Source organism: Chaetomium fimeti (assembly GCF_033439085.1).
Source record: "Chaetomium fimeti strain CBS 168.71 chromosome Unknown B0H64scaffold_1, whole genome shotgun sequence".
Classification (NCBI taxonomy): domain Eukaryota; kingdom Fungi; phylum Ascomycota; class Sordariomycetes; order Sordariales; family Chaetomiaceae; genus Chaetomium; species Chaetomium fimeti.
This window is the reverse complement of record NW_026944329.1, coordinates 4,134,064-4,161,530: the sequence shown is the minus strand read 5'-3', so window position 1 is coordinate 4,161,530 and position 27,467 is coordinate 4,134,064. Positions and strand designations below refer to the sequence as shown.

Genomic DNA, 27,467 nt, shown 5'->3' with positions numbered 1-27,467 from the left:
GCGTGCTTGGGATGCGGGTTGGTTGGTTGGCTTGGTGGTGATGGCGATGTCCGTTGCTCTTTTGTGACTGGTGGTCGTTTATCAGATGGCGGCAGGGAATGGGGGCGTGGTATCCGGGTCCTGGCCCGGTCGCTCGAGTTCGTCGTTCGTGTATGCATCAGACAGCCACTTAGATAGCATGGAGACGGCCGTGAGAAGTCAATTGGCTCTGCAATGGCCTGTTGCATTCCCTGATTATGGCCGTGGATTGGAGTCTATGACGAGCAACAGGCTCAGGATGAAAGCACCGAGAGCCAGTCACAGCCCGCATGGCATCGAGGTTGCCCACCTGCTGCATGGCTTGCATATGTGTATGTATGTGTCACAACGGTCGAGTTCCCAGCTCCAGCGCGTGGATGGGCAGCCCGCCACGGCAGGGGTTGCCATATCATACATGGGGTGGTCGCGTTCGTTTAAGGATATTCAATCCGCGACGGGGATATGAAAGCTGCATCTGACATCGTCCACAAGGCCGATGGTGTGACACGACTTGGCGCACTCTAAGGTGCCGTTCGTTTCCATCGGGGATTTCTGAGCCACACACTGCATGGGGTTCCTGAAGGTTCAGCTATCAGTGAATGGGGGGAGGGGCCGTCGGATGCGGGCACGGCTGGCAGCCTCTGCCTATCCGATCCATGTCGAGATGCAACATGGAGGTCCCGATCGTCGAGATATGAGTTTGCGCGTAGAGATATCCTCTCTCACACTCTGTGCCATTTCGTTATCAATGTGGATGCGGTCGGAAAACCCCTGGCTATCACCAGCCAGTGCCGAGACAGCACAGCAGGCTCTAGACCTGGTCGACCTCGAGGATGGGTAACACAAAGGGCATTGCAGAGGTGGGGGAGGTGAAGGTTGGGGTTGATATGAGCACCGTGCTATGGGTGTATTGCTTCAACCTATGGTACCGCTCACCGGTAAGTTGCGCTTCGGTCCGAAGGAGGGGCGATGCACCCTCGGTCAGCGCTCTAGTCAACCTACAGGGAGGATTGCTCTTGAACTTGGTTTTGCGACGCTCTCATTGATTGTCGTAATTGGCAGCTAAAGGCTTATGACGATAGCAAAACTATGATGGCTCTTTTGGCGATCTGGGTGTCGGGTTGTCGGGTACATGTGTTGACGTTGCTAGGGCAAACAACGGCGTGTCCGCTATCAGACGTTTGACTGAAAGATCACGTAGTTAACAGGAATGCGAGGGTCAACGGGGGGTCCAGAGACATCACAATCAAGGGAGACGGTGATGTCCAACTTTATCAAGGCACGAATTCCAAGGACAATGGCCCTTGGCCGTGACAAGAAGACTCTCACCTGAGCTAAGAGGCGGGTACCTTGACCTGCAGCCGCGGGACAACGGCGTTATGCGGGCGAAACTGGGCACATACATGCCATGCTCTCACTTGCATCAGCGTGTGGTGTTCCTCCCTGGTGATTTGCTGCCGTTGTGTCCACATTTGCTCGGGCGCACAGGGAGTAAACAAGCCTTTGCGTCCAGGATATGTACATACATTGTACATACAATGCACAGCCGCATAGTATAGACACACTCGAGACACACAGTCGTCAGATCCTAGGAAAGGGTGCTTTTGGATGGTGCCATTATCGACATTGCAGCACGCCGACTTTGACAAGAGATTATCGCCACCAGCAGAAGGGTCAACCAAGGCCGAGACACAAGCAAAGCTCCACAGTAGGCTGAAGATCGGCGCTTCTTGTGCTGCAGTGACATCGGCAAGTCAACAAGATCGATCTGGAACGTCTCTGGGGAGCCCATTGCCCGCGGTGCCAGATCCAGCCGACCCGCTTTTGCTGCCGAGATTCCGGGGCTGGGTGATACGGAGGAAAAGCAACCTCGCTCGGGCAGTCGGTGGGGGACTCGCTCACCGGTAATGTATGAGTGAGGTGCACCGGGGAGTACTGTGTCGGCGGTAGGTGCTTTGGTTTTCGACGACCGGAAACGGCCCACCCAAGACTCCTTGACGATCGCACCAACCAACCGGACGCATTTGTGTGCGAAGTCCTTCGTATGACCATGGTCGGGCAAACCACCGAGTGCCTGCCCCGCCGATAAGAAAGACTAGGGGAACTGAAGACAGTCGGGAGAAATAGGGACGCCTAGTCAGTATCATACTTGCTCTCCCCGGGAGTGGAACGATGCCGAGGCCGTTGTTTTATTTCCCCAAGGCAGGTGGAGGATAGATGGCTAGAGGCTGATCATGTGTGGTATTCGAAACGAGTCTTCGTCATGAAGCTTTCTAATTTGGAGATTTTGAGGCCATTCCTCCGTAACGGACATGGGCAAACTGGGAGTTGAGGATCAAGCCGGGCAATCACGCAATGTCGAATCATCCGCCAGCGACCTGGTTAACTGTCGTTTTGCTGGGGCACTGTGCGAGAATTCTTGAGAGGAGGTCGGAAAAAACCTCTTCCATGCCTTTGCCCTGCCTCCTTCGGATGAAGCCTGTGTGGGAAGAAGACCTTTTTTGCTGCAATGTCGGATGTCAAGGGGTGGAGAGGGACAGGGATGCGTCTTTCCGGATGTTGAGCTTCTGGCAAATCATTTCGCGAGGAACAGAAACCTGACGGATTCGGGGCCTGTGAGAGAGCCGCAGGTGGGTTGCGAACGGACGAAACGCATCGCTCTGGCCGCGGTGCCTTGAGATCGAAGGCCGAGACGTCCGATGTTCTGCAGTCCTTCCCATTCCACAAGTAGACTACCCTGTACCTAGGTAGTTATGCATAGCCAAGTTGGATGGGGAGGCAGAGGGTGAGGAATTCCCATTTGCACTGAGCAAACAAAACATTGTCGTTGGCATCGCTCGAAAGTGGGCACGGAATTGGATCATTCCAGAAGGGCGCAGCCAAGGAAGGCACCATGTTTCGGCCGTTTACCCGTGTTTGTTGCAGACGGGCAGGCCAAGTTGCTCACGGCGCTCGGGGTGCAGCGACTGATTTGGGTCGGGATCATGGGGAAATTCCCCGCCATGAAATCCATGCTTTCCGGGTTGTGCTGGCTGGAAACGTTCTTGCTCCCATGTTCGCACTTGCCAGATCCATGGATGCAAGGCTTGTCAAACAACCGAAGAGGCGCCAGCCAAGCAATGACAGTGGCCAGAACGGGTCACACGCTCAGTGTGGAGCGCCTCACCTCGGCCTGGCAGTCCATTCATCCATGGGAAAACGCCACCCCATAGCCAAAAATGTCGGACCAGAGACACTAACATTTTAACGGGTGGTGAGCCAGTTCTTTTGGTAGCATCATCTGTACACATTTCTTCCGCTTCATTCTTGCCTCCCCACCTCCGCTCCAGACCCCGGCACTCGACCTGTGACCTCTGGCCTGGAACGCCCCTTCAGGCCTTGAATCACCTGCAAATTCTCGGCACCGGGGAGCCGCACAGGTCTTCGTGCCCCAAACTTTTTACGAACGCCCTTTTCCCGGTTTCTGCTCGCTCCCTGTCCATCATCGCACGCAACCGAGCTGCAGCAGTCCATGCCCACGGGCAGTCGTTACCCTACCCAGGCTTCCAGGCTCTCGGGGCACCTCTCTGGTTCTTTTTACGGCCAGCAGACGATGGCTCGAGCATCACACAACTCTCTCCAGTTCCCCTCCTGGGCGTCAACGAGCACCGAAACTCTCTCTTTTTCCTCCCCGAGAACGCGAAATCATCAGCAAGGATTCTCTTTCCAATAACCTACGTTATCTCCCTGCCTAGTTTCGGAGTGCATCGTGTCGATGCTAGCCCAGAACTGCCTTATTCGTTGGAGCTATCAACAACCCTACGACTGTAAGTCAAATTCGAATTACTGCCCGTCACGTTCATCATCCACTCCCTCGCCTTTGCCCTTCTGCGTTGTCGGTCACGTTGCCTTTCACCCTGTCAGCCTTGCGTTCCCTTTCATCAAACATAACCCAATTGAATGGCTTCGTCACGGGACGACTCCCGGTTGGGTTGAGCGAATGAAGGCATTCGTGTCGCCTTCTCGCTTCGCTGCACTCCACAGAGTTTGGTGGGCGTTCTGGGCGTGGCAGATCATGCCAATCCGCCGTTTGCCATACGCCCGCCAAAGTATCACACGCTCTCTTCCCGTCACCTGGTTGATAAAGGTGTTGGCGCCTACGCAACCCCCATCTGGACCCCCAAATCCACGCCCCCGTTTGGCCATCAACGCCCCTCTGCGGCACGCATCCCACGTTTTGGCACATTAGCCAACGGGAGCCGAGGACTTGGAAGCTCCCCGTGGGCATGAGCAACTCTCGTCCCGCTTGAGCTGCACGAGATGCCTAGACTCTGAAGAGCCGGGGTACTTACCCGCACACCGGCCCTTGCGTGATCCCCCCCTTCCTGAACATCGCTGCTGCGAGATGCACAGTGAAGATATATCCTACCTCGTTATTTCCTGGACTATTCTGCCACCCTTTCCGTTGCTTCTGCGCTGCCCCTCTTTTTCCCTGTCCCCCGCGGGCCATCCGCGTTTCATGCGCCCTGTTCGCTTCAGCTCTAATCATAATTCTCTGTAGCTCGCCTTGAAGATCGATCTTGTCGAACACGACTTCAACCCAACACTAAAGAAACTGGACAAGCCACCTTGTCCCGACGACCGCCTTTGTCCGTCACGGACGCTCCACCAGCCAACGAACGGCTATCTCGCCCATTAAAAGAGGATTGAAAGAATAGGGCGGCATTGTCCTCCCATCCCAGGCGCAGCGCATCGCCTCCCGCTATCGAACCTAGGGTAGCGTTCCGCCACCACTTATGACGGATTCCCTCGGGTCCTTTTGGAGAAGGATTGAAAGGTGATCTGGACAAGTCGTCCATTGATCGCCGGGGTTTCTTTTCCCAGAATGGCCGTGGTTCTCCCGACAGAAGACGACAGTTATTTCTCGCCGTCTTTGCGCCGCTCCCATTCACAACCAAAATTTGGGACGAGGCGTTCGGGTTTCCACACTTCAGCGTCAACTTCTCGACTTGGCGATCCGTATCCCCAACCCTCGCCAGCGTCAACACTTTCCTCGGCGCCGTCGTCCCCGCAGACCACGATTATCGAATCCGCGTACTTATCCGACTCGTCAACGCCAGCCACAAACTTCTCTTTAGCCTCGGACTGCGACGAGCCATCTGCGACGCCGGACGAAGTCTTTCTTCAACAAGGCAATGACGGGGGCTACTTTGGCAGGCTAGGGAACCAGGAACCTCCGTCGAGTCCGCGGATCGGCGACTCGGACGGCTTTTCGATTGAAGGATACAATGAATCCGCTGCGACATCGAGACCCGGTAGCCCAGACTGCCTCGAGAGAGCCGAGGACGACATCGCAGTACGGGCACAGCCTTCCCGGCATGTCGACTATTTGTCGCATGACTGGCGCGAGGAGGATATCTGGTCGTCGTGGAAGCTGATCGTGTCAAGGAGAGGCGATTACAACAATTCCGCACGGTTGGAAAACGCGTCTTGGAGGACATGGATGAAAGCCAAAAACAACCTGGACACGGTCTCGGCCGAGACTCTGAATTGGTATGCAGATATCTTTCTGTTTCTTTCCCAGGGTGGATCTGTTAACATTGCCTAGGCTCAAGGACTATGACGTAACATGGCTTTATGGACCGTTACAGACAGGCACATCTACGATGAACCGCACATCTACCAACTCTACTAGCGCCAGGCTGTCCAAGTCGAACTCATTCATCAACAAGAAACCCATCTTGAAGAAGAGAAGCATGTCGGAAATCATGCTCCAGAGGTCCCTTTCGACTTCGTCTCTCGTGAAGCAGGCAGCCGCAGCGGTGCAGGCCCAGCAGAAGGGGGGGATCAAGAGGATAGGCAGGCGCCCGGGCATCGAGCGGGCCAACACCGACTACATCACCTTCCCTTTCTCGTCGCGCGGGTTGAGCCACGACGGCACTGGCTTGTTCCCCTCCACAAGGTCTTCCGGGGTCGCTTCTCCGAACGGAGGGAGGAAGCACATCCACTTCAACGAGCGGGTTTCCCAGTGCATCGCGGTCGACGTAAAAGGCGACGACGAGGATGATGACCTCGATATGGGCCGCTATCGGGACGACAGCGACTCTGACGAAGCCATCATGATGAAGCGGACACGGTCGAGGAAAAAGCGGCCGATACTGCGGAAAACGAAGAGCCACAACCACGGTTGTGAGAGCAAAACGATCGCCATGCTCCCTTCGACCACGCTGAAGTATCGAGAGGATACTCCCGGTCCGACAGATACGGCCCTGAAGCATAGCGCTAGCGGCGGTCTGAGGAGCCCAATATTGTCGCCTTCGTCATCTCAAGAAACCCTACGCCCGGCCAAAAAGTCAGGAAAGCTCTTCTTCGCAGGCGACGAAGATGACGAGGACGATGACGATGAAGATGACGAAAACGTAGAGAAGATCAACATTCGGCCTGGCACATTTTCGGCTCTCCAATACAACGAGGGCATCTCCGGTTTGCGCCGGTCGGTATCCACAACCAGCCTCACGCCCGAGCCAACTGGCATGCATAGGACTCCATCCGGGATGTTCATGCCAACCGAGGCGCCGGTGTCCGGCCCCCCGCCGGACGATGGCATGATCGGTCGAATCATTAACACGGTAAATACGGCCCGGGACATTGCCCACGTCATCTGGAATGTGGGGTGGAAAAAGTGATTGTGGCGAGACCGCGTGTTGTTAACCAAAGTTGTTTTTTTCCAGGGGGGGGCTGCTTTCAATACCAATCGACTTCGGCGCAATTCGAGGAGTTCTCAAGGCTTGTACGATTAATAAAAGGCGAAAAAGGCGTTGGGCGTTCTGGTCCTCGAGGCTGCGACACGGGGCGGCACCGTCGCCGCCACCCTTGGCTCGACGAGGCCGTCCCGTATCGCTATTTGCAGGTGCAGCCCGAGGCCCAGTTGCGCGGTTTATCACGACGGGAAAACATGCATCGTTCGGGGTGTTTGAGCAGGGTCTGCTTTTACAGGTACCGGGTTTTGTTATTCCGGGTTCTGGCTGCTATTCTCGAGCACGCCGCCATGGGGTTCACTTGGACGGTTTGATTTATTTTATGGGGGGTCCAAGGCTAAAGCAATACCCACCGGTTACCTTGATTTGGGGTTGGTTTTTGTCATTGAGGCGATGGCCTCGATAACGGCAAAGAACGGGCTGTCTGGCCGCTGTAGTATTAGTAGTCCAAGCGGCCGGGATTGATTTTCCGTTGGAGCCATGGCGAACAAAAAAGGAAATAGGGAAGAATCTATCACAATACCATGCTTCGGGAGCTGCAAGATGGAAGCCACCGACCTCGGTACTTACCACCGGAAGACCGACCATCAAAACCACCTCTATCTAGGTAATCAGGGAGGTCGCCTTCTGGAGTTGGCGTTTGGTTTTCATTTACTGCTTGAGATCCAACATTTTTTTTGGGAAAGGTCACCTCGGGATAAGGACCCAAATCGTTCAATTTTATCTCTTGTTTACTGCGTTGTGTGTATTCGCCCCAAATTGCCTGATCCGGACTGACAGTTGAGTGCCACTCAGTGCCAAGCCTGATAGGCATGGGGATGTGGTGGCATGAGGGGCTCAAGAAGCTCGGGCCCCAAGGCTGCTGGGAACGCGTGCATTGGGAGCTGCCTTGAGCTCTCCAACCTGCCCGCTAACTCCAACTTCAAGCCAAAGTCCGCCCACCCATCGCCGTCCAACGCAGCCCCGCCCTCTTTCGACGACCACATCCCACGAAATACAACCTTGGACGCCCCATCGCTTTTCGATACCCGCATAACCAACCGCAAACAAAAGGCAAAATGGATACACTTGTGGCGCGGTACAGCCGGCCGGCATACCATCAGAATGAGGTCTTCTCGGAGCAGGAGCAGCAAGACCTCAACGACACGGTGCCCAGTCTCAAGTTCGCCATGCCTCCGGTCGCACATGTAGGAGACCCCTAGCCTAGCTCTATCTTCATTCATTCCTCTACCGGCTTTTTGCTGACGCTGGTATTGCAATCCTAGCCCTCGGCCTGGTTGCGGGCCGCGACAGACGACCGCTCGAACCCCTCATGCCCGATCAAGATCGCCCACGGCACAACGACGCTCGCCTTCCGCTTCCAGGGGGGCATCATCGTGGCGACCGACTCGCGCGCCACGGCCGGCAACTGGATCGCCTCGCAGACGGTGAAGAAGGTCATCGAGATCAACTCGGACCTGCTCGGCACCATGGCGGGCGGCGCCGCCGACTGCCAGTACTGGCTCGCCTGGCTCGGCATGCAGTGCCGGCTGCACGAGCTGCGCCACAAGCGCCGCATCAGCGTCGCGGCCGCGAGCAAGATCCTGGCGAACCTGGTGTACCAGTACAAGGGCATGGGCCTGTCCATGGGGACCATGTGCGCGGGCGTCACCAAGGAGGAGGGCGCGGCGCTCTACTACATCGACTCGGACGGCACCCGCCTGGCCGGCGACCTGTTCTGCGTCGGGTCCGGCCAGACGTTCGCGTACGGCGTGCTGGACTCCGAGTACCGGTGGGACCTGACGACGGAGGAGGCCCTCGAGCTGGGCAGCCGCAGCATCCTGGCCGCCACCCACCGTGACGCCTACTCCGGTGGGTTCATCAACCTGTATCACGTCAAGGAGTCGGGCTGGGAGAAGCACGGCTTCACCGACACCAACCCGGTGTTCTGGAAGACCAAGCTGGACAAGGGCGAGTTTAGCAACGTCACGAGCAACTTTACCGAATAAATCGGCGGCATCAAAGAGGGGTTGGAGGTCCGGTGAGCGAGGAGCCGCCCTTTGTGGCATCGGACTTGGTATTTTACGAACATCATGGCGTCAATAAATGGGACTGGGGACTGGATTGATGAGACGGGCACGGCTTGTAAATGTAGAACAAGAGCAATGAGCACGTCTTCCAAGGTACATACAAGCTCCAGTAGTCAAGTGCGATCGATGTGTGCCGAACCGGTCGAGTATCCGACCTGACCCCTCGTTATTAAATATCATGTCAACATGATCGTACAAGACTGGTACAGAGGTAGGTATCTTAATATACAAGGGCAAGTGCCCAATCCCCCGGATCCTCCGCTTTTGGGTATTGCGGTCGTCCCTCAACTTGGCTGCTTGTTCGTTCGGGGCCGCAGTCTCAGCCGGGTCTCTCCTTTTTTGCATCTCTTGCCCTCATTCCTCGTGATCCTTAGAAGGCATTTCCCTCCCCAACTTTCTCTCCCTCAGTTCCGCCTTTCGCATCTCTACCTCGATCGCTTTCTGCCTCGCTCTCTCGTTCGCTTTCGCCCCCTCCGCCAGCCACAGTATCTCCTTATCCCGAGACCGCCGCTGCCAGCCATCCACCCCGAGAATGCCGTGCTTTTTGGATACGTGGCTTTCTGCTGCGCGCATTCGCGCTCCCAGTTCCCTTGGTTCCCCCCGTTCCCTTTGTACTTCCAGCTCACTCCGTACTCTTCCTATTTGCCTCTCTCCCTCCTCTCGTCCCTCTACCCCCCTCCCCCGGCCCTCCCTCTCCCTTTTGTCTTTCCCTTTCCTCCTTTTCTCTCTGTTCGCACAGCTCAATCTCTTCCTTCCGTGCCTTTACCCACCTATACCTCTCCACCCGCTCCGCCTCCGGGTCCTCGATGCCCTCATAGCCATCATCCATCGGCCACCGCCGCTGCGGCAGCACCGACAGGTCGCTCTGCCAGCCGGCCTCCCACATCTCCATACCGGCCCACGCCACCATAACAGCATTATCAGTGCACAACTCGCGGGGCGGCCGCACGATCCCCACCACATCCCGCCCATACCCGCGCACCTCCAGCACCCGCTGCAGCACGTACATCAAAAACCGGTTCGACGCCACCCCGCCCGACACCACCAGCGTCTTGACCGGCAGCACTGCCTTCTTCTCCCCCTTCCCAACCCCACCCTCCACACCCGCCCGCATCCCATCCAACACAAAAACAACCCGACTCGCCAGATGTTCAAACGCCACACGCATCGTCTCCCGCGCCAGCTCCACGCGCTGCGCCTCGTCCATGCCCGGGTTCCGCTGCACGATGGCTTGCACCTGGCCGCCCAGGCCCGAGAAGTCGAAGGCCATTGCGCGGCTCTCGTGGAGTGGCGGGGTCAGCGTCCAGCCGTGGGTTGGGGAGGTGTAGGGTTGGATCTCGTCGCGTCGGCGGGTTGGGGGGTGGTAGGTGTAGAGGGTTTGGTCTGGGTTTAGGTCGGGGTCTAGGTTGGGGGGTGGTGGGGGTGGTGCGTTGTTGGGTGTTGGTGGTGGTGGTGGTGGTGGGTGGGTCTGTGGTTGCTGCGGTTGCTGCTGCGGCGGCTGCTTGGGGAAGGCGAAGCGCTCCAGCTCCGCGGCGTACATGACGTCGGGGGTGTTGGCGAGGATGTGGGCGGGGAGGATGGCGCGCGCGCACTTGTCGAGCATGTCGCCGATGGCGACGTTGGCGGCCTCGGCCAGCGTGGCGTGCGAGACGGCGGACCGGGTGAGGAGGAGTTGGGTGTGCCCGCCCGACACGAGCAGGCTTAGGAAGGGGAAGGCCGGCTGTGCGTCTCGCGGCGCCGAGTCCTCCGGCGGTGGCCGCTTGGAGTTCGCGAGCGCCTCGACCAAGCGCGGCGTCAGGGCGTGGGCCTGCATGTGGTGCACGGCGACTAGTGGCCGTTCCCATACCAGGGCTAGGCCCTTGGCCATGGTCAGGCCGACGGACAGGGCGGAGGTGATGCCGGGCCCGCGGGTGACGCTGACGAAGTCGGGCTTGGGGTGGTCGATGGGCAGCTGTTGTATGGCGGCCTGCAGGAGTCTAGGCAGGTTGGCCGAGTGTCCCTGGACGGCCTCGTCAGGCTTGATGCCGCCGAATTTCCGGTGATCGGATGTGGCCTTGCTGTTGAACAATACCTTGGCGGCGTCGCCCGACTTTTGGAGGACGGCGACGCAAGTGTCATCGCATGATGTCTCGATGGCGAGTGTCACCACACCTCTCTCTTCATTGTTCCTAACCCTTGTATGTATCGCTTTCCGGTTGGCACGAACCGTGGCCCATGAAAGCTCTGCTTGCCGCAAGCAGGCAGACGCAAACCTCATTGTGATTGTGGTTCTGTTTACCGCCTACGTCTCATTCTTTGGTACGTCTTGCCGAGTCTAGCCGGCAATGCGGTGGGATTCTTGATCGATAAGGTCGATATTCTAGTCTCATTCAATATCTCAAACTCAAGCCATCAAGGTTCTTTGGCGATAAATCCATTTTTGCCAAGTGTTGGCCAACCTTGACAGACGACAGCAGCTGCCAAAAACTCCCCTCCTCCCACAACCACAAGCCAAACATCACCAACACAACAAGAATTAGATTTATCATATCACCACCAGTGCGCGCTGATTCTTCATAATGGTTTTAAAACAGTTGGTTTATAAAGCTCAACGCCTGCTTGATGCCTATGCAATATGTTTTCCCGCGGTGCGCCCCATAGTTTAGTTTACCATATCCTCCTGCCTCCCGATGACGCCCTCCGCATGTTGCACGATGCAAACCAAATAAAATCCGGATTAACCCAAAACCGAAGAAGGTATCTCTAACCCTTCCCATATCCATCCCTATCCCCTCCCTCTATTCCCTCCCCCCATTCACGCCCACCCAATTCCTATACTCGCACTTGCACCCCCCCGTCCCGCCATCCATCCCCCCAAAACTCGGATTAAACCCCCCCGCCGCATTGATCAGATCCCCCGTCGTATTCATCCGGTTCAGCACAAAGAGCGCATCATCCAAGATAATCCTTTGGCGGTCATCCACCCCCCTCAGAAACGCAAACTTCCGCCCGCGCTCACCACCATGCGTGTCCATCGTGACGGTCACCGGATACGGAAACGACCCCGGCTGGGTGCTATTGCTGCCGCTCACGCCCCTATCCCCAACCAGCCTGGTGGTATTCGCCATGCGCGTCCAGATCTCCACCTTGTAGCGCACCGACAGCCAGGTGACGAGGAACTTGGCTTCCGTCTTGAGCGCGCCGCCGTTGAGGTCGGCGGGCACGGGGGTCTCGTCGTCGTCGCCGTCGTCGCCCAGCGCCGCCGCCGACTTGACGTAGGTCGTCTTGTTGAAGTAGCTGTAGAAGCCGTAGCGCTCCGTCGGCAGGCCGCGGTCGTACAGGCGCAGCGGTTGCTGCGTGGGGAAGGCGAGGAGTACGGCCGGGGCGCCGGTGCCGTCGCGGTCGAGGGCGGGTGGCGGCGCGATGTCGGAGGCGTTGATGAGGGCTTGGCCGGCGGTGATGTTGGTTTGGGGGTTGAAGTTGATGCCGTTGTTGTTGTCGTTGTCGTCGTCGTCGGCGCGCCGGGTGAGGGTGTTGGGGCCGACGGTGTCGTTGGTGCTGCGCAGCATGCTGATGTAGAAGGGCGTTGGCTCGCCGGCTTTGTCGTCTGAGACGACTCCGTCGGTGGTGTTGCCGAGGAAGAAGATCTCTTGGAAGCTGGGCGGTGGTGGCTCTGATCGCAGTGCGAGGCTGGATCCCGAGTCGTCGCGCTTCCGTAGGAGGTGGCGGACGAGCGAGGTGAACCCCGTGACTGGGACGGCACGCGGGCTCGTGGTCGGGGTGGCTGTCGCCGCTGTCGTTGTCTCGATTGGCTGCGGTAGCGGCAACGATTCGCCCCGGTCGGTGGGGGTAGGGCGGGGAGGGTCCCCTTGGACGTTCCATAGCTGCCGGGTGTTGTTGTCGAACTGGATCTGGATGACGAAGCTGGGCTGGCTGGCGTCGAACGGCGCCACAGAGTCGGCTTGCTCCTTAGGGAGGGCGCAGGTCCAGAGCGTTGGCGGCTGGACACACGCCGTCGTCGAGTCGGATTCGGGGCCGATCACGGTCGAGATGCCCGTGGGAATCGGCGGGAAATTGGTGAGGTTGAGGAACCGCGAGGGAATGATTTCCTCGGGGGCGGTTTGCCGCGTCAGGAGTATGCCGAGGGTGACTCCCAGCGCCGTCAGCAACAGGATTGCGATGCAGATGCCCAAGCACCACCGTCTTCGCTTCCTCCCCTCGCGGCCGGGCCTGCCGAAGCAGCCACAGCAAGGGAAGCAGCCACGGCCATGCCACATCCTGCCCGCCTGGAAGGCGACCGCATCCTCCTTCTCGTGCCGACGCCGCTGCCGCTCTGCCTTTTGTCTCGGGCCACGCCCGGAAACGTCAATAAAATGATCGCCGGGCACAAAGGACCCCAGAGGCCTGTCGGGCAGCCTCTGATCGGTGGGGGGCGGTGTCAACGGGACGTCTGAGAGGTCGATCGCGCCCTGGGATGTCATGGTTTGTGACAGGCCGGGCGGGACTGGACCGGGAGAAGGCGGATAGAGGGAGTTGAGCGGATGCCCAGGAGGGAAAACTGCACGGTAACGGGCATTATTGTTTCTTGATGGTGGCGAGTATGGGGGCGGCTGCTCGCCGGGTGTCTGTACCTCCTCAACCATTTCGCGTCGCTTCTCGGGTTCGGGTTGCCGCTCGGGTTGCCGCTGTGGAGGCGCCGCGGCCGTCCTGGAGGATGAAGGGATCGAGGACGACATGTCTTCAATAATGATCTCTGGGGGTTGATGGTGATGAGTTCTGGGAATGTTCCGTGACCCGCTCGAGGATCCAGCCTCTGACATGGGCGTGGCGGGGGAGAAAGCCTTTTTCTTATCCAGGTCATTCCACCACGATTGCCCCTCATCAGGCTTGGTTTGGATTGAAGCCGGGCTTCGGGGTGTTGGCGGTCCGAAGGGGGAGGTCACCTGGTCCCACCAGCCTTTGGATCGTGCGCTCCCACCCGTTCCTGACCGTGGCCGGCCTTTGAACCTCAGCGATTTTCTTTGTGTGGTTGCTGGACTTCCATCTTCTTCAAACAGTGTAACTGGTGTGGCCATGTCATCGTCGTTATCGCTGACATAAATCGGCGTGGTGGCTGTGTCTCGGAAGTTCCTCCTCTCGCCAGCCGCTGAGAAGGCGTCCCCATGGTCACTCGCCGTGATAGGCGAGACATCGGCAGCCCGGTAATGGCTTGGGATCGACGGAACTGCGGGTACGAACCCTCGCTCCACCATCCTTGGAGAGGCGCCGTCCTCGGTATCGGGAGACCAGGCGGAAACGGGCTGGCTTGGGGACGTGACGTTGGTCGGCTTGAAAACCAGGGGGAACTCGATCGGGGTCTCGACGACGGCGGTCTGCGGGCTGATGACCACATCCGAGTCGGAGGGCATCTCAAAACCGATCATGATGGGCCTGGCTCCGGGCGATAAATCGGCCTGCGGAGAGGACTCGGCGACCAGCCTCTCGATCCTCTTGCCCTTGGTTGGTCGCCGTGTCAGCCAGGCAAAGGTGCCGATAGAATCGTCAGATGGGGCGCCCTCGAGAGCTTTCAGAGCAGCGGCGTCAACGAACTTGCCGGTTCGGCTTTCTCGGTTATCGTGGGTCGGTTTCATATGGTGGGCGATGTGCTGTTGTTTTTGCTTCTGGAACTTGGTCATGTCGGTGACTAGAGTGATACCAGCTTTCACATTCTGGGCTTTTTGTCTTCGGCGGGAGGTGAACCTCCCCAACCCTTTCATCGACGGCCGGGCAGTTACGCCAGAAACCCGCCGAGATGGTCGTCGTTCTGGGTGCCCTGCCGCCTCTCCCCTCGCACCTCCTGCCCTCCCAGGTGCCGCGTCAAGTAGAGGGCCATCTCTCGTCGTCATGGGCGTCAGCACCTCGTCGTCTTCCCAGTCTTCCCAGTCATCCTTGGTCCTGGAAGACATCCGGCTTCCAGAGCCTGGTTGAAGCGCCTGTGGGTCGCTCATCTTGTTTTCGATTTTCGTTCTCGGAACGTTGTTTGTCAGTAGGATTGTTGTGATGTTTGTTCTTGATTATTGAAAGTTGTTGTAGATGCGTGTCGGTGATCAGGTGTTCATGATATCCAAGAGTGAGAGTGTGAGTAGGAGGTATGACTCTTCAAACAATGGCCTCTGACACGTGCCCGAGTCCCAAACGAGGATTAGAATGCCTTGGTTACGATTAAAGAATGGGAGAGAGAAAGAGGCGGATGCCAGACTAAGGCGCTGCCTTTGGTGCGTGGCAAGAAACGAACAGGCCCAAATGGGCTACAACAATAAGAGATGAATGAGCGTGGAAGGGGAGAACAATGGCGAGGTGACGGGATAAACAAGAGAAGGTTTCAAAAAGTTCAACGAGGCACAAGGCATGACATGACTACCTACCAGCGAGGGAGGCTGCCAGCGTGTCGCGTGGCATGGTCTCTCGCTTCCTAGATTCCCCTACCCGTACCTTGCATCCATCACTTCTGCGGCCTCCCTTCCGCCGCCAGCCCAACATGACACTCGCATGTTTCCATGGCCTGGCTTCAAGGGTTTGACAGCCGCCGTCACCAATCGTTGCGCGGGAAGTGCTTAGCCGGTTCCAACTCTGCGTCTGCCCTTGTCCCCGATCGCAGGGCTCGTCGTCAAGCAGCGCGCTCTCTGTGGACAGCGAGAACGCCCCTCGTTTGATGGTGCGGGGCTCTTTGTGTGGAACAAGCGCTTTGTGGTCGTTTGGTGTTGACGGATTGGCCGCCGCGAACCGCCCGGAGTTTTGTTCCTCATCGTGATTGGCTCCTTGTCGCGGATTGCGCAAATCAGCGGCCGGCCAATCGTCACCCGGGGAGCCTGGGTTTGACCTCTCGCTTGCTTGAAACCCAAACACGCCGCCACGCTTCATTTTTTGCTAACTTCTTTTCAGTCAAAGGTTGGGCGGAGCCTCATATACGCACCAGCTCAAGGTAACAGGAGACTTGAAGAAAGCCCATTTTACCATCATCTGCTAGATTTGGGAAGCTGGGTCGTGGGTTTTGAGAAATCAAGGTCGATCCACTCAGCACCCCGGATGCCAAGTGTTTCCCGGCCGGCTCGGTCCTACAGAAGACCCACTCCAGCGGCTCCGAACCGCCGGCGGCTTGAAGCGAGCGTGTCTGGCGCTTGCAGAGACGGGTTTGCTCCCATGGGAATGCATTCTTCCAAAGCCCCTCGCCGGCCGTGAAGAATACATTAAACCTACATTGACCCGGCATTGTGCCTCGCGACCACTATGCGTTGGGACCACACGACGGTGGGCGCGGCACCCTCGGCAAGATGGAGAGAGGAGAGAAGGCCGCTCTGTACTAGATTGCAGGAGTAGAGATAAGATGAGAATTGTTTTCCGTGCTGTACTATATGGATCGCATCAGCTGATGTGTGTTGACATTTACACAGTAGTACAAGTATGTTGCAAGAGTCCCACTTGTTGGTTGTTCTCTGCCAGGGGAGTGGTGATTGTTCACGCACAAAACCAAGATCGCCAAGCCTTCCAGATCTTGCCAAGGATACTGCCAAGCCTCTTCAAATCTCAACATCTGGAGTGGGAATCCCCTCTCACCAGACGAACGGAGGTTTGAAACACTGACCCGATTTTTAGTCTCCCAACTTTCGGACGTCAGCGAAGCTCCTACCCCCTCCTTTTCCTTAACAAGGCAGATTACACATCCCTAAACATTGTGCAGGTTTAGAGTGTTGTAAAAAGGGTTCTAACACCCCTTGTTTAGGAACATGTTGTTCGCTTTTAAGTAAGACAGAGAAATCGGTAGTCTAACTAAAGGCCCTGCTTCCATGAAGCGTCTTTCTCATGATGGAAAACTGTAACAAGTCGGAATCTGAGTATGGAGTTGTAGCGACAACGCAAGAAAGTGCGAGCCCATGTAGCATTCAGGGGTGCCCAGGAGGCACAAGCTGTCAGCAAATTTGCGATGAGATTAGGTCCAGTGAGGATATGCAGTGACGACTGTGGGGGAGCATTGGGCGACAGGTTTCTGTGTTGATTCGGTGACAGATTTTGGGCCTATCTCCTTCGTAGGAAGAGGCTAACCAGCACGGGTTGCTGCACCGCTCACTCCTGTGTCCTCCACTGGCAGCTTTTAAATAAGTGCGCGGGATGCCGTGCTTGGGCCCGCCCCCGGATGTACGCGCGAGCACGCGTCGCAGAGTCGGGGGGACGGTTCGAAAAACCCACTCTTCCGAGCAAAGTCATACATCGTCTCGATACATAGTTAATTACTATGGATGAAATATTGAAAGGTGGCCAGACTGGATGGAAGTTCTGGACTCCGTTTTCTCACTTCCCCCACCTGGCAAGGTGGTATTCGGCAAGCGGGAATGCACTGCTAAACTCGAATGGTGAGAACCTTGTCAAACCAAACCTGGAAATCAAGGGATTTACAAAGTCTTGGCGGAAAAATGTCGAGTTTGGTTCCAATCAAGAAGTTGATACGTCGGAGATTATTCTATGCTCAACTTTTTCCACCTACCTCCTTGTCCCTTTCGATCTATGGTTAACCTCGTGCTACACAAATTTCTAACTCCTCTTTGTCCGTCCGTCCTATCTGCACCACCTACTGTACCGAACCGCAAAGTGGAGATGATCCAAGTGTCAAGAACGCCGTTGATCTGAAAAATACCGACCACCTACTCTTTTTCATTGACCCACTCCCGTTATCGGTGACGCGGCACGAACCGGCCACGAAAGCAGGCCGCAGGCCCGGTGAACCGAACCTGTCTTTCTCTTGCATTCCGTCCTCGGCACGGCAGCATCCACTCCGGCTGAGATCAATAGCCCGGTAATCGGTTCCAGCGCCCGCCGTCCAGCCTCCCCCTCCCCTGTGGCGTTGAAGCCAGAAGGGAGCCAATACCTGCAATCTGGCGTTCTTCAGCTTCGGCGGTACGACGACGTCGTTCAGCGACCGTCCGGTGCGAAGCCAGCACCGGAGAAGGTCGTCGGCCACGACACCCCCGTCCACCCTCCAATTGGGTGATTGCCAATACCTGGGGGTTCAACCCCATCGGCCTCTGGGTCCCCTCTCACCCATTCCTGGTACGTGTCTCTCCACTCTCCTCGGCCGGGTCCGTATTCTTTTGTACCCTCGGGTACTTGCATGGCTAGCAGGGTGTGGTTGGTACGCTTGTCCGGACTGACACGAACATTTTTTCGTATTCGGTAATCCAGGCACCCCAAATACTCCAATGTCTCTGTCACGTAGTCCGTCCCCAGTCCCCGGCGGCGGCTGGGCAAGTCCGGGTCTCAACATCGCGAGCGGCCGATCGAGTCCGACGAGAGCATACCCGGGATCGAGCGGCACACCAGCCATGTGGGAATCATCCAGGTTAAAGAAGGGCAGCGGCCCTGGGTACCCTGCCTTTTCGACCAAGAACCAGAGCTTTTTCGGCCGACACATGCGTCGTATCTCGAGCAGCTTGCCGCGCTTCGGTTCGAATACATACTATGCCGATAAGGACAAGCCGGGGCGGGGCAGGTGGTCGGTTCACAACGTGCCCCTACTAGGGCGGGTTAGAGGGATCATGGCTCGCATGGGCAGAAAGATGAAAATCAGACTGCTGATCTTGCTCATGTTCGTACTCTCCATCATCATATTCTACAACAGTCGTGAGTCGCCGCTACACCCCACCGGATACCAACCAGCGGCAGGCTAACACAATATAGCATTGGTATACCATTGGCGGAGATCAACCTGGTTTGGAGGCGGCCAAAAGTACGTCATAATACTTGGGGCTAATGTCGGGGGCGGTGTGATGGACTGGAAGGGTGCGCGAGAATGGGCGATCGAACGAGACTCGGTGCGGAACAAGAAGAAATACGCTGCTCGTTGGGGGTACGAGCTCGAGATCGTCGATATGAGCACCAAGAAGCGGTATGCTCACGAATGGCGGGAGAGCTGGGAGAAGGTCGATTTCGTCCGCACAGCCATGAGGAAATACCCAAAGGCAGAGTGGTACGTTGCCGACTTGTTGCACCTTCCCGTGCCAATCTATCTAACACCCCCCTTTAGGTTTTGGTGGCTCGACCTCAACACGTTTGTCATGGAGCCCTCCTACTCCCTCCAGGACCACATCTTCAACAACATTGAGAAACATGTCTACCGAGACATCAACGAATACAACCCCCTCAACATCTCACACCCCTTTACCGACCCCTACCTCGATGCCGAGTCGCAAAGCCCAATAGGCGACGGGAAGTCCGGTTCGGTCAACCTCATGCTGTCGCAGGATTGCTCCGGCTTTAACCTGGGCTCCTTCTTTGTCCGCCGAAGCGCGTGGGCCGACCGACTGCTAGACGTCTGGTGGGACCCGGTGGCCTACGAGCAGAAACACATGGAGTGGGCGCACAAGGAGCAAGACGCGCTGGAACAGCTGTACATCTCGCAGCCGTGGGTCCGGAAGCACACTGCCTTCCTTCCGCAGCGCATGATTAACAGCTTCCCCACCGGGGCTTGCTCTGACAACGGAAACGACACGCGGATCCACTACGATCAAAAGGACCGGGACTTCCTCGTCAACATGGCCGGCTGCGAGTGGGGACGGGACTGCTGGGGAGAAATGTACAACTTCCGGGAGCTCAGCTACTACCTAAACCGCAACCCGTGGGAGCTGTTCAAGGAGGACTTGGTGGCCGTCCTCTGGTTCAAGATTACGGGACAGAAGGTGAAGCTTTAGGACGCCAGCCGTTACTGAGGGTAAACCACCACTCTCAGCGCCGACTTGGCCTTTTATTGTGGCTTCAACCTCATCCTCACCGTTGAGGTGTACTTGTGGGGATATTGGCCGCGCTCACCGTTACACCAGAGAAGCTGCCTCCGGTAGCACCCAGCACCTACGTACGACCCGAGCAGGAATCGGAAGCCGATGGTCAAACGAAATACGTTTTTCTTTTCTTTTCTCATGTTCATATTTGCTCAAGCGGTTTTGGAGTGGCGGGGATAGGGTGGATTATTAGACTTTAAGAGGTGCATTGTGTGGAGTATTATCTGTTCCTATTAGTAGTCAACGCCCTCTTTTGGGGACGGGCACGAGGGGGAACTCATTGAGCACTTGGTTGGGAGTCGGTGAATCTCGTCAAGTCGGGTATGAGGGAGCACAGACGGGTCCTTCTGTGTTCACAGATCGAGTCTGGGTGCCCATCGGAATGACAGCAATGTATGAGCTATTTTGCAAGATTTGGTACGAGTCTATGTTGGTCAGTCAGTCACACAGTTCAACACCACCGTTGCGTAGACTTGATTCTACGAGTTGAGCTCGAGGAACATCAAGACGAAGTGTCACAGACAGTCGGTTTAAACAGATGGCCGGGGTTGATGCTCGAGTGAAAAACAATGTGCATTTTAAATGGTTACCGAACGAATCCAAGTATTATATCCAATATTGAACGAGCACAAAATCAACCTTGATGGATGCTCACATGCTGTCAGCCATGGAAGCACAGACCACATCATAGGCGCGATCAACGCCAGCGGTCCCCCCACGCAGCATGGTTCAGTCGTGGGTCCGACTGCCAAGACCCAATGTCCTGCGCGCCGGAACCAGTCGATTGGCTTTCGCTTCTCCCAACTGCAACAACGTTGAAGAAGCCGTCGCCTGGAGGAGCTGCTTCTTGGTTGCAGAGCTGTCTCGAAAGTCAGAACCATGGCATGCGGACTGGATGGCGTTTGCTTGCCTGCAGTTTGGGTGCCGGGTTTGAAACAAAGTTTCCTTTTTCGGAGGCGAATCCCGTGTCAACGCCCACAAACCCGGGATGGCAACTGTTCCTGACGGAATCTGAACTTGCGATCCTGACCGTTCCCGTCATCAACCACATCTCGCCAACTCCATACCGCCATTCATTCGGCAGCCACCAGTGTTTCGTTTCCCTTTTCCGACATGGACCTCCCATGCTTTCCCCACAGATCTAAGCTAGACCCTCTGGACGTCCACGCTCCCAAGCTGTTTCCGTTGCCACCTGAAGAACCAGTCCACCGCCCGAATCATGTCTCAAGGCGAATGGCTTCCACTTAGCGGCCCCTGGGCAAGGGAACGAGCGCTTCTCGGGCCTGGGCCCGAATCCGCTTGCAGAAGTCTGTTGTAGCGGTCCTCGCGTATTTCATGAACGTATTCCTGCTTCGTTCAGTGTTTGCTTGTCATGCACATTCCTCGTTGTCGTTTATTCCGTTCTCGGTCTTGGTTACAGTCGTCTCTCCTTATGCGGCTGTAGCATTTTATCTCGTTTATTTATTTTCCCCATTCCGTCCTAAACTTCCCGAGTCGACTATTCAAGCCGACGCTAGCTATTGACATCTGGCTGCCGTTGCTATTGTTTACTTGTTATCAACAATAGCTCGAGCCATATACAACACACTAGTTCAACGGTGTGTTGTGTTCTTGGAGCTCAAAGCCCATACTATTTTGGTTTGCACGCTCGTAACACCACTAGCTTCTTGTATCGACGGCGGCTCTCTTGGAATACGGTCACTATTTGTGGTCTCTCTCACACATCTGCCAGGGGCAGGCAACCGATTTTCACCCGCTCATTACGTCTTTCAATTTCAGGGAGCAGGTCTCTCAGCAAGGGGTGCTTTGAAGAGCACAAGAAGGAGATAATCGATATACCCGAAAAGGAAAATGGTTCGACCAACATTGGGCTTCGCTAGCCTGGCGCTCACGGCAAGCTCGGTCTGGGCAGCCTCCTACAACATAGTCGACACCTTCGACGCGAGCAACTTCTTCAGCGAGTTCGACTTCTTCACCGCGCCGGACCCCACGCACGGGTTCGTCAAGTACGTCGACTCGGCCACGGCGAGCCGAGATGGCCTCGCGGGCTACGCCGACGGCGGTGTCTACCTCGGCGTCGACTACACCAACACCACCACGACAGGCCGCCCCTCGGTCCGGGTCACGTCCAAGAAGGCCTACACCAAGGGCCTATTCATCGCCGACATCGCACACATGCCCGCGGGGGCGGCCGGGTCCAGCTCGTGCGGCATCTGGCCTGCCTTCTGGATGTTCGGCCCCAACTGGCCCAACTCGGGGGAGATCGACATCATCGAGGGAGTCAACAGCCAGCGGTCCAACGCCGTAACACTGCACACGGGGCCCGGGTGCGCCGTGACCAACGCGGGCTCGCTCGCGGGCACCAAGCTGGTCTCGACCGACTGCGAGGGCAACGCGGGCTGCTCGCAGAGCACGGGCGCGGCCGACAACTACGGCGCGGGCTTCAACGCGGCCGGCGGCGGCATCTACGCGCTCGAGTGGACCGACGCCGCCATCAAAGTGTGGTTCTTCCCGCGCGGCAGCCCCACCGCCGCCGCCCTCGCCCTCCCCTCTTCCTCACCACAACAGCAACAACCAAACCCCAACCCCAACACAAACTCCTCATCATCATCATCATCCTCCTCCCCAGACCCCTCCACCTTCGGCACCCCCCTAGCCGTCTTCGCCGGCTGCCCCCTCGCCGACCACTTCGCCGACCACAACCTGGTCTTCGACACCACCTTCTGCGGCGACTGGGCCGGGCGTGTGTGGGATACCGATAGCGCGTGTGCCGCGCTGGCGCCGACGTGTGAGGAGTTTGTGGGGGGGAATCCGGAGGTGTTTGCGCAGGCTTTTTGGTTGGTTAGGGGGGTGAGGGTGTTTCAGGAGGGGGGTGGTGATGGGGATGATGGGGTTGGTGTTGGGGTGGGAGTTGGGGTTGGAGTGGGGGGTGTTGGTGGTGATGGTGCTGGTGGTGTTGCGGTTGGGGTTGGGGGTGGGAGGAGAGGTGGCGTTGGAGTTGGGGTTGGGAGGAGGGGTGGAGTTGGGGCGAGGAAGTGGTCGGGTTGATGAGGATGGGTGTCTTTGGGTTTGGGATAGGGGGTTTTGTAGGAAGCGTGAGGTTGGTTTGGCTTGGTCTGGTTTGGCTTTCTTTTCTCTTTCTCTGGTTAGAGCATGGTCTCAAGAAGCGGGTAATGAAAAGGAGCCGTGGGCTCGGCGCAAGGCGTTGGGGGTTTTGATGGTCGGTCTGGCGGCGTATGTTCGTAGCAGCTCTTTTATGAATATCCCAGCGGCAACTTGAATTCTTCAGATTTATTATGGAACTTTAGGTTGCGCATGGGTGAAATTGGCAAGTTTCCTCTTTGGCTCAAGTTGAAACACGCTTCGTTATCCAGGCCACATTATAACCCTAACCCTTTTTGGTCAAGTTAACTCGCTCTTTTCCATCATCCCCCGCCCGACATTTCCCCCCATCACTATCTTCTCTTTCTTTTTTAAGTCCACCCCTCTCCCCTTGACCGCCCCTGTGTTGCCCCCCCCCCCCCCCCCCCCCCCCCCCCGGGCCGCCTTGAGGCCATCGCAAGGCTCTGGTTCTCTTCCTTCTTCCTATCATTCTTGACCCACTTAACTCGCTCTTTTCCATCATCCCCCGCCCGACATTTCCCCCCATCACTATCTTCTCTTTCTTTTTTAAGTCCACCCCTCTCCCCTTGACCGCCCCTGTGTTGCCCCCCCCCCCCCCCCCCCCCCCCCCCGGGCCGCCTTGAGGCCATCGCAAGGCTCTGGTTCTCTTCCTTCTTCCTATCATTCTTGACCCACTGACACCATGTTGCGTGACGTGGCTGGCTCGATCTGCAGCCCGCTCAGCCCATTGAGCAAGGCCGTGTCTCCGAAAGGCAAGTAAAAGGAACAAAACGGTTCTCTGTGCGATGAACTCAGAACACGCGAGACCATATGTACCGTTTACCTACCCCGCCGAGTTGTGGGGGAATCTACATATGGTTCGACGTAATTCGTCAAGCTGCAGCTCATTCTGTGACAAGGGCACGCCGCGGCCGTCATGTTGCAGCCCAACCCTCGGGGTATCCGGACGAGTGGCTGGTAACTGTGTTGCCGGGCATCCTTCTGCTCTGGGTCGTGTCGACTTTGTGCTCCGCCCGGTCTCACCCGCCGGCCCTCTCTATTTCGAACACGGACGGATTCAGCTGTGGGCCGTCGGGGACCGTGGTAATCCACCCATACCGGTAAAGGGATTGCCATCTAGTTCGAATCAATAGCACGTTCGAGACGATGCCCGGGTGCCTCCGGTGCCTGCTGGGTAGGCCCAGATCCACGAGGCGAATTGAAACCCCACCCAATTCTCAACACGCCGACGTAGTCAGTGATCCGCCGGGGAGCCCGCGGATACCCTCTTTTCCGGACGGAGTGAAGGTCCTGCACGACTGCCCCGACGCCGTTGTCGATATCTGCTTTGTTCACGGTCTAACCGGAGACCGGGAGAGCACATGGACCGCTCATGGGCACTCCGCGTCCTGGCCGGAGACCCTCCTGCCGCCGAAGCTCAGTAACAGCCGCATACTCACGTACGGCTACGACGCATATGTTGTGCGGAAGGGAGTCGCAGGGTCTAACCGGCTCCCTCACCATGCAAAGAACCTTCTGCACGATCTGACAACAAACCGAAACCTCAACGACTCGTCGTCTCGTCCTCTCATCTTCGTGGCCCATAGCCTCGGCGGCCTCGTCTGCAAAAAAGCCATTCTTCTCTCGCGGAATAACCCGGATGCCTATCTCTGCGACATCTTCAAGTACACCAAAGGCATCATATTCATGGGCACCCCTCACAGAGGGTCGTGGATGGCAGATTGGGCTAAGATACCGGCATCGGCTCTCGGCCTTGTCAAGTCCGTCAACAAGCCCATTCTGGGGGTCCTCCAGACAGACAACGAGCTCCTGGATTCCGTTCAGGACGATTTCTGGTCAATGATACGAGGATTGCGAGAAGGGGGCAGACCTTTCGAGGTCATTTGCGCCCGCGAGGAATTACCTCTGCCTGTTGTCGGCAAAGTCGTGTCCGACGGATCGGCTGCCCTCGAAGGGTATGATTCCTTCAGTATCCACGCCAACCATAGAGATATGGTGAGGTTCGCCTCTGCAGAAGAAAACGGGTTTAAAAGTCTGCTTGGTGTACTGACCAGGTGGAAATCACAACTTGAGCCTGTTGGTAAGCAGATTTAGCAGATAGCTTCTGAGAGAATACACCTGGCTAATCCGCTCTTAAGTTCAACCCTCGCCCTTGTCCAAGTCTTCTCAAAATTGCCTCCAGTCGCTAGCCTTCCCGCAAATGCAGGACCGGTCTCACGATATCGACAACGCTACCGCGGGAACATGCGAGTGGTTACTTCGACATGAGAAGTACACTACCTGGACCGCTTGCGATCAAGGCCTGCTCTGGATCAAAGGAAAGCCGGGCTCCGGGAAGTCTACACTGCTAAAATACGCGCTCAGCAATCACAATTCCGGAGACGGCGCCCTTGTCCTCTCATTCTTCTTTCATGGCCGCGGCGATGAACTTCAAAAGACCCCTCTTGGCCTCATCCGGTCTCTGCTTCATCAAATCCTTGGGCAGGCCCCTGACGCACTTCAGGATCTCGTCGGCGTGTTTGAGTCCAAGTGCAAGAATAATGGCAGTCCGGGTGCCGACTGGCGCTGGCATGAGGGGGAACTGCGGCCATTCCTCCAGGCGTCTCTTCCGAAGGTCTTGAGGACGCGCCCGATCTGGTTGTTTATCGACGCCTTGGACGAGTGCGGCAAAGACAATGCGGTCCGACTTGTTGGGGCCTTCAATGCCTTGCTGGAGAGTCTTGCAACCCAGTCTGAGGATCTCCAGCAGTTCCATATCTGCTTTTCTTGCCGTCACTACCCAATCCTGGATGCGGACGAGAGCAGATTCGAAATATGCACCGAGCATGAAAACGAAAAGGACATCTCGGCCTTTGTGGATGACAAGCTTGCCGCGTTCCGTACGGGAGCATCATCCAATATCCCCGATCTGATTACGGCGCGTGCTTCGGGGGTCTTCATGTGGGCACGTCTGGTGGTGGAGCGGATTCTGGACCTTGAACGCGACGGCGCCGGACCACTTAGGATGGAAAAAGCCATCTCCGCTACCCCTCCTGACCTCGACGCACTCTACCGACAACTTGTTCGAGACATGGATGCCCGTTCCAAAAAGCTGATCCAATGGGTTTGCTTTGCCACCCGGCCCCTAAGTCTCGACGAACTGCGATGGGCAATGGTCATCGAGGCTGATTGCCCATACACGTCACTACAGGCATGCCAGAGTGCAGAAGACTACGTCGCCGATGGTGCTCGGATGAAAAGGCAAGCCCAGACGCTCAGCCGCGGCCTTGTCGAAGTTACCCACACCCAAGTTGTTCAGTTCATCCACCAGTCCGTCAAAGACTTCTTTTTTGAGAAAGACTTCTCAACTTTGGGCGGCGGTAAAACGTTGACCGAGGCGGCAATTCGAGCACACCTTCGGTTCTTCAAGATTTGCCTACGCTACCTGGCGATGGAGGAGATCGGTCAGGTAACAAGGCAGCTCATCGATGATTTTCCCTTCTTGCGTTACGCTACACGATCGTGGTTGGTACATTCGAAACAAAGCGATGCTGGAGGTATCCCTCAAAACGACCTTCTAGCCTTGTTCGCTTGGCCATCAAACGCTCTCGTGGAGTCATGGGAGCGTGTTTACGTTATATCATGGCATAGAAACCATTACGTACCATCCGGAATGACCAATTTGGTACACGTCGCGTCGAGGCATGGGCTCGTTGGGTTATTGACGGCCATCCTGCAAACAGGAAACCAAGCAGGGGTATATCTCGACGCAAAAAACGGGGATGGTTATACGCCGCTGTTGTTGGCTGTTTTTAACAAACACGGGACCGTTGTTCGGCTGCTCCTCGGTACTGGCAAAGTCGATGTCAACGCGAAAAGCAACGATGGCGGGACACCGCTATCGTACGCTGCTCGGGGCGGCGATGTAGGGATTGTACGGCAATTACTCGACACTGAAAAAGTGGACGTCAATGTGAAGAACGGCATGGGCGAGACACCATTATGGCTAGCCGTTCGCGGAAATAACGAGGCTGTTGTACAGCAGTTACTCGCTACTGGAAAAGTCGATATCGATGTGAAGGATAACAGGGGTTGGACACCATTTTTAGTAGTTATGGCGTTTTGGAATATGGCTATTATACAGCTGTTACTTGAGACTGGCCAAGTCGATGTCAATGTGAGGAATAGCGAGGGCTTTACACCACTATTGTTGGTTGTTTTGAAGGGAGCGTTATACAAGCCTGAGGGAGGCGAGGCTATTATTCAGCGACTTCTTGACACTGGCAAGGTCGAAGTCAACGTGAAGAATAACGACGGCGATACAGCACTGTCGTTAGCTATAGGTAGTTCACAAGAGGCCATTGTGCGGCTACTACTTGGCACTGCCGAGGTCGATGTTAACGTGGAGGCTGGCGACGGCTTGACACCGCTGTCGCTGGCCGCAAAGAAAGGGCAGGAGGATATTGTGCAGCTACTACTTGATACGGGCAAAGTTGATATCAATAAGGAGGATGATGAGGGCCGTACGGCACTGTCACTGGCCGCGGAGAATGGGCATGAGGCTGTTGTACAGCTACTCAAGTTAACAGAGTAGTATGTTGAGTTTCGTAGTGGGGTGCTAATAGATTTGGGAGCAGGATCCGCATACATCGCGTCAAGTGTGAAGGAAATTCCCATCAATTACAACTACCATGGTGGCGTTATTGTGCTGGAACCGAATGCTAGAGGTTCAAGAAGGTTGACGCCTTGGTCTTGCG

General features: G+C 56.6%; 6 protein-coding genes across 6 annotated transcripts; 4 read left to right on the top strand and 2 right to left on the bottom strand.

Annotated features, from left to right (window-relative positions):
- Positions 1-1,526: 1,526 nt before the first annotated feature.
- B0H64DRAFT_31848 (uncharacterized protein) lies at positions 1,527-2,269 on the bottom strand. The gene is made up of 2 exons (XM_062800392.1): positions 1,921-2,269; positions 1,527-1,747 (listed from the first exon to the last, which is right to left on the bottom strand). Exons 1-2 carry the CDS (start codon positions 2,163-2,165, stop codon positions 1,693-1,695), a joined length of 300 nt encoding a protein of 99 aa, XP_062664647.1. The 5' UTR covers positions 2,166-2,269; the 3' UTR covers positions 1,527-1,692.
- Positions 2,270-4,584: 2,315 nt separating this feature from the next.
- On the top strand, positions 4,585-6,976 carry B0H64DRAFT_31579 (uncharacterized protein). Its single transcript, XM_062800257.1, has 2 exons — positions 4,585-5,550; positions 5,606-6,976. Exons 1-2 carry the CDS (start codon positions 4,883-4,885, stop codon positions 6,681-6,683), a joined length of 1,746 nt encoding a protein of 581 aa, XP_062664646.1. The 5' UTR covers positions 4,585-4,882; the 3' UTR covers positions 6,684-6,976.
- A 715-nt stretch (positions 6,977-7,691) lies between these two features.
- B0H64DRAFT_31581 (nucleophile aminohydrolase) lies at positions 7,692-9,095 on the top strand. Its single transcript, XM_062800259.1, has 2 exons — positions 7,692-7,942; positions 8,021-9,095. The coding sequence occupies exons 1-2, from the start codon at positions 7,814-7,816 to the stop codon at positions 8,741-8,743; spliced, it is 852 nt and encodes a 283-aa protein (XP_062664645.1). The 5' UTR covers positions 7,692-7,813; the 3' UTR covers positions 8,744-9,095.
- On the bottom strand, positions 8,715-14,994 carry B0H64DRAFT_449780 (glycoprotease family-domain-containing protein). Its single transcript, XM_062807101.1, has 3 exons — positions 11,629-14,994; positions 9,591-11,045; positions 8,715-9,445 (listed from the first exon to the last, which is right to left on the bottom strand). Exons 1-3 carry the CDS (start codon positions 14,788-14,790, stop codon positions 9,179-9,181), a joined length of 4,884 nt encoding a protein of 1,627 aa, XP_062664644.1. The 5' UTR covers positions 14,791-14,994; the 3' UTR covers positions 8,715-9,178.
- Positions 14,995-18,033: 3,039 nt separating this feature from the next.
- On the top strand, positions 18,034-19,521 carry B0H64DRAFT_315506 (glycosyltransferase family 34 protein; the record flags this gene model as incomplete). Its single annotated transcript, XM_062800244.1, has 3 exons — positions 18,034-18,454; positions 18,512-18,800; positions 18,858-19,521. The coding sequence occupies 3 exons, from the start codon at positions 18,034-18,036 to the stop codon at positions 19,519-19,521; spliced, it is 1,374 nt and encodes a 457-aa protein (XP_062664643.1).
- Positions 19,522-21,459: 1,938 nt separating this feature from the next.
- Positions 21,460-27,304, top strand: B0H64DRAFT_438234 (uncharacterized protein; the record flags this gene model as incomplete). Its single annotated transcript, XM_062806326.1, has 4 exons — positions 21,460-22,445; positions 23,970-24,811; positions 24,870-26,179; positions 26,999-27,304. The coding sequence occupies 4 exons, from the start codon at positions 21,460-21,462 to the stop codon at positions 27,302-27,304; spliced, it is 3,444 nt and encodes a 1,147-aa protein (XP_062664642.1).
- Positions 27,305-27,467: the final 163 nt, after the last annotated feature.